At 41.3% G+C, this 6000-nt stretch overlaps 1 protein-coding gene across 4 annotated transcripts in view; it reads right to left on the bottom strand.

Moving 5' to 3' along the window:
- LOC135216336 (ubiquitin-protein ligase E3B-like) overlaps nucleotides 1–6000 on the bottom strand; it is a 776183-nt gene that overhangs the window by 23595 nt on the left and 746588 nt on the right. For all 4 annotated transcript variants that reach the window (XM_064251540.1, XM_064251539.1, XM_064251543.1 and 1 more), the window contains one exon: nucleotides 650–749. In XM_064251540.1, coding sequence (XP_064107610.1) covers nucleotides 650–749 — 100 coding nt within the window. The remainder of the gene's footprint in view (nucleotides 1–649; nucleotides 750–6000) is intronic.

The following is a 6000-nucleotide window of genomic DNA, read 5'->3' as shown; positions in this document are numbered from 1 at the left end:
TAATTCCTTTGAGGAAAAACAGCAGCTACAAAAAATAAGTCGTTCCTTTGACATTGTCTAATTCGTCATGCACTAAACCTTACTTTAGTAAGACTAAAATGTTTACTTACGTCCCACTTAAAATCCTGAATGCTGTTGTACAACCGGGCAATTAAAAGATAGTCTAAGAGGTTGCTACTATCTTATTCTAACAAGATCTTCACGTATGATACCTTTCACCACGTAGTACTTGATATGTAATTGACTCTAAAAGTCTCACCTTTTCTTTTATGAGATTCAATACCACACAGTTTCCAAAAATTTATATTTCTCTTGTGGCCAAACTGTGGCATAGTTGTTAATACTCTACACTTCTCAATTTCTCTTTCTGCACTAGGCTGCTTTCTTTACCGGGGCTTTTGGGTTTATAGCATTCATCTTTTCCAACTAAAGTTGCAGCTTGACTTGTCATATAATGATCATGTGGATTACTTTGTATCTCCTGTTTATTTTTACTTTATTTCTAAAAACATCGACAGGTAAAAACAACCATCATATTATAGCATTGTTTTAAATGGGTAATTTTTCTACGTTATCAGGACATAAAAATAACATTATTTTGAGCGTATTGTTTCTTCACCTTACATCCTCAAACAATGTCACTTCTTACCTGTATCTTCATCATCACCAACTTCCACACAACGAATAGAAAAAGGAGGCTCCAAGTGAGTAAATCCCAGCAGTGGAGGTTTTGAACAACTGGTAACAAACTGAAAGGAAAGACAAATTTAACAATCGTTTAGTAGAGAAAATGCTGTTACTTTACTATGCAACTGCACTTGGATTGGAAGAGGTCTACTTATTACACTACACCTTTGCTGAAAAGATGATAATTCTGTTATCCCAATTTCAGGTAAGACACTAACATCTCACAACTTTCAATTAAGCAGCAAGTTTTGCTTTCAACCTGATCCATTTGTTCCCATTTAGAGAGAATGATGGAGGACCTCAGCAGCAACAGTTTGCAAAAAGACATAAAATATTATTCTTATGAATTACAATTTGCAATAGCTTTTATATGAAAAAGTAAAATATTGATTAATTAATGTAAAGTTAAAATTTAATTCACACTGATTTAAGGAAGTTGTTATTGAGTAACAAGAATTTGATGTTTATAATTCTTTGGTTTAGAGAGAAAAGTCCCCAGAATGTGTTTAACTGGTTATGAGATGGTACTCAGCTTACATAGCTTACATAGCTTACATAGCTGTTTGTGCTGAAAACTGGTTTATTTTCAAGTGCCTGGATAACAATCCCCATACTCTCCTGGAAAACTATAACCCATTAAAAGTTCTGCTGTTTTAACTGCTTCCCTCGTCCTGGGACACACTCAGCAAGCATTCACAAATCAGCAAACCTATATATACAAGTAATCTCAGCATCACTCAAGGCATAGACTTACTTGCATACTAAACTTGGTAAAATCCTGGTAAAAAAAATCAAGGCTCTCAATTTATACCTGTATACTTGCAGATTAAATTAATATATAAAGCAGGTTTTGACGTAGGAAAACCCATTTTTGGTAGTCACTGCTGACTCCTCACGGAGTACCCTTTCCAGGGTCTATCCCGAGCTCCATTGTGACCAGACTAATGTCAAAGAATTCCCTTAACTGGGCTTGTGGCCGGGTATGTGTCGTAATGATAAACATTATAACGTGATAGAGTATAAATGGACTCAGGATAAGGGGGCACTTCTATTATCCTCAGCAAGTACTAATACCCAGTTTCCCTACTATGTCAAAACAAAAAGAAGTGGTTATGTGCATACACACTGTCACATTGTTTACATACGACCAAAATCTGACCAAGACGCCAATCCTTTCTGTTGGTCAATGTAGGATGATGCCATACCCAAAACCCATGTCTTTTCATCAGGGAAGTGGGATGGTATTGAGGACTCAACAGAGACTACCAAGAATAGATTTTTCCTACATCAAAACCTGTTTTTTTATAGCATAGTCAGTCTCGTCCTCAAGGACCTTTACAAAGAAACTGACAGGTGACGAGAAGCTCTTGGATTCTAATCATAACAATTCAAAAACATTTTTGCTTCAGGGCGAAGCCACTAATTTCAAGGCCTCCTTCTTTATTCCAAATACCTTTAGGTTTGGCAGCAAAGAACAAGAAACTGAGTCATTAGAACACTCCTAGAGCGGATCTTTGTAGTGTGAAGGACCGCAGAATGGAAGTGAAAACTCCTATACTAGATTCAAATCACAAAATCATAAATCAATGATTCTGTTAATGCTGCCTTGTATTCCATTATTGCTGTAACTGCAAGGTATTTGTCTTCAAAAAGGATAAGAAATTTCAAATTTTGGTTCCCTAGAATTTGAGACTGGGTTCTCGGTATGGATACAATGCAACTATACCTTCCGTACATACTGGTATTGCTAGATATATGAAGTCTGTTGCACAAGGTACCTAGCAATGTTGGGCAAGTAATTTCACAGTAGAGATAATATTTAAGAAAATCCACTCGCGAAGGTCTTGGCTTAGAGAGGAGGATCCTTACTACTTTCCCTCCTACTCACTGGGATAAAACAACAGACAGTTTTGGAATTTACATCTTTGCCTATTTAATTTTAAAGTAATAGGAACCAATGCCTGTTTGGCCAGTTTGGGACTATTAAGTGAGCTGTTCCTTAGAAGATTAGGTGCTTGCTCAACAACTTTGAAATCTGGAACCATGGAGGAAAGGGTATATCGTCCTCCATTTGTTCCAGTCTTGTAGAAAGGCATCTCTTGCTGTTGCTTGCATGGCAGTTTGTGATTCTCATATGTGGCAAACAGGTCCACTACCATCTGTGGAAACATGTTGGCTACTTTCTGAAATAGTTGTTGTCCAATTCCTCTCTGTTGAGGCTGTCTTTTCCTTGATAGGTAGTCTACTATTACACTGACACACCCTGATAAGGTGAATTGAAGACAAGTAAAACTTCCTTTTGTTGAGTATCATCCTGACCCCTTAATGTTCGCCACTGTAGTCATGTTGTCTAGAACCAACTAAATGCCTCTCTTCTGGAGATTTGAGTTTTTTGAGACAAAAAGACAGCCATCAGCTCCAGGAAACTGATATGACAATTCTTTGTAGTAGCTGAACACCTCCCTGCCACCTGACATTCTTCCCAACATCCTCCCAACCTGCCAACAAGGCGCATCTGTGTGTATAGTCATTCATACAGACTAAGGAGCCAGGGTGACCTGTATTGCCAGAGATTCCCTCTGGGATCAAGGCCGAAGTATCTCCCCAAATTTTTCAATCTTTCGGTGAAGTCAGTCTCGCATCTTGTTGTTTGCATGCGACTTCACATTCATTTGTTGTAATCCAAGTATTGGATCTATTATCGATGCAAATTGCAACAAGCCCGTCATACATTCTACCTGCTTTTTGGAAACTGGGCTGTGCAAGGCACATTTTGAGGACTTGCCTCATTCTATTTTCAGTATGATGGGGAGAGACAACAAGCCTTGAAAACTATCCCAACATAGTCCCAGCTACTAAAAGTGTCTGCTGAGTGTGAGGTGGGATTTTGCCAATTTATGATAAAACCTTTTGCACACTTTTCTTGTGGGCCCCTAAATGGACCAGTCATCTAGGTGGGTTATTATATGTGTATTTCTGATTTCTCAAAGAACTACCATAACTAACTTTGTCAGATCTTAGGGCAATGTTTAGCTCACAGAGCATGGCTTTGAACCTGTACATATCTTTCCATATCCAGAGCCTAAGGAAAGGAAACAAGTTAACGATGACAGGGACATGCCAGTATGCATCTTTCAGATCTAAGTCGCTTTTAGAACAATTGAACACAGTAGGGCAACGGTAGTTATTAAAAAAATATGTCAAACAGTGTGCTTGTTCAATGCTGATAGGTCTAAGATCACTCTGTTTGGAGGAATCCTTTTTTGAGGACACTTAGAAAGACATGCTTGATGACAAACATCTGCATGTTTCTCTATGGCTCCCACTAACAGGGACTTTCTACACGTAACATTCTAAAGAGGACGTCTGGTTATTGGAAGAACCCCTTTACAGGAGGGGGAGGGGTGAGACTGTTCCCACCCCAGCCTGTTTAAAATCAGTGCAGTGTCCTCATAGGAAAGACTTCAATTGCCTGTGGTGTCATTGAAGTTGACCCCCAACCATACCATTCCCATTGATATCCACCTCTTCCTCTACCTCCGCCCTTGATAGGCATTCCATTTGTTGCTTTTCTACTTCCTATAAAAGGGTCTCTGGACCTTGTGAACAAATTTTCTTGCTGTTGTTGTTGTCCTTTTGTGATGCATCATCCCATCTGAACACCTACCTGTTCTTTGAAGGAAAAACCTTTTGGGGTGACTGAAGGCTTGCCTTTTTAAGCGAGCCTTTTTGAGTTGGGTAAGGGGATGTTTTGGATTTTTGTTTCCTAAATTCCCCTCATTCCAAAAAGGGAGTACTCTCATACAATTTTGTTGGCAGGTTTGCTCATTAAGTTCTTAAACACAACAGACTCCTCAACAAGAATGAAGTTACATTGGGAAGTGACTAGATGGAGCCCTCCAAAGTTTCCATTTGCACTTTTATGCGCCACTCTAGCAAGTCAAAAGATGCTTGCCACAGGGTTCTCATAAGACTTTTTCTGGGCTCAGCTCGTGTCGGCCTGTGAAAATATCCTTAAGTTCATTTTTTCTAGGTAAATAATCCTAATATTACCAGAGAAAAAATAAAATCAAGAAAAATGTCAGTCAAACCGACTCGCTCACTCTATAAAAGAAGTGTCGGTATGGTAACAGGGGCGAGTGAGACCACTACCACGAGCCATTTACCATTTAGACCTTCCATCACAAAATCCCCCACCTGAGAGAGCTGATACCAAAGAGTGATGCGTCCGCTACTACTACTACTACTGACGCCAAGCGGAGAGCAGCGCCTCTAGTGGCCATCCTTTATAATTAGCTCAACAACGCCAGTTGTGATTTTTGTCCCTCGTGTTGTTTTCGCTTTTCTGGATTTATTTCTCTACGATGGAACGTGCTGCTATCGCTTCAGCTAAGTTAAGTGCCCGATAAGTCTTTTTTTCGTATTTTGGTCTTCCAGGGACCAGTATTTTCCATTTTTTAGGTCATATACGGTCACCTGGTTGACTCGTGGCGGCCATGAGCCGCCTCGTGTTGTTAAGATTTCCCAGTCTCCCATACTGGGACATCTTATCCTTATGGGCTCTTATTTTACGTTCATCTTCTTGTTACATCGTATTTTAGAATTAGGGTACACAGCCCATACCTTATTACCTATTATCTCTTAGTTTGGTATTTAGGGCTATACTGTTTTTCTCCCGCCCAGCATCCCAGCTCTTGCTCTTCATCGGCTACTGCTGGCTCCGAGTAGTCGACTGTTCTTCGGATCAGTTCGCCTCCTCCTGGGCTTCTTTCTCTCCTACTCAAGTGTCCCTTCTATTCTTTTACGATGTATTTATATTTATTATTTATCAGTGTTATTTAGTGTGTTAGGCTAGCTCGGGCGCCTTATACCTTGTGTTGGTACAGCTGGGTTCACGTGGCCCCTCTTGTGGTTGTGTTGCTACTGCGTCCTGGTCCACTACCGTTCACGTGTCCCATTAGGCGCCTTACCCTCTCCCTTCCCACCCTTCCACGTGGTAGGGAGGGGTCTGGTCGGGCCTCCTTGGTTGTTATGACAACCACTGTAGCCTTCCTCCCTCTCCCTCTGAGGGGGCCGGAGGAGTCCCATACCAGCTGGGGGCCTGGGTGACCACTTTTGTCTCGGGTACCGGGGTACCCGATGAGTGGGAGTTTGGGGGGTTGGCCACCCCTCTCTCTCTCGCCCGCCGCGACCACCCCGGTGTTCCCGTCTGCTCTCCCTCTACCATATCCTGCCCCTACCATGACGGACGGAGCCCCTGCTCACTAGCCGGGGGCCCCTTTGGTTATCGGTTGTTTCTGGCTCCGCCAGCGG

Source organism: Macrobrachium nipponense, chromosome 6, assembly GCF_015104395.2.
Source record: "Macrobrachium nipponense isolate FS-2020 chromosome 6, ASM1510439v2, whole genome shotgun sequence".
Taxonomy (NCBI): Eukaryota; Metazoa; Arthropoda; class Malacostraca; order Decapoda; family Palaemonidae; genus Macrobrachium; species Macrobrachium nipponense.
Note: the sequence above shows the minus strand (reverse complement) of the source record. Positions and strands in the feature narration are given on the sequence as shown.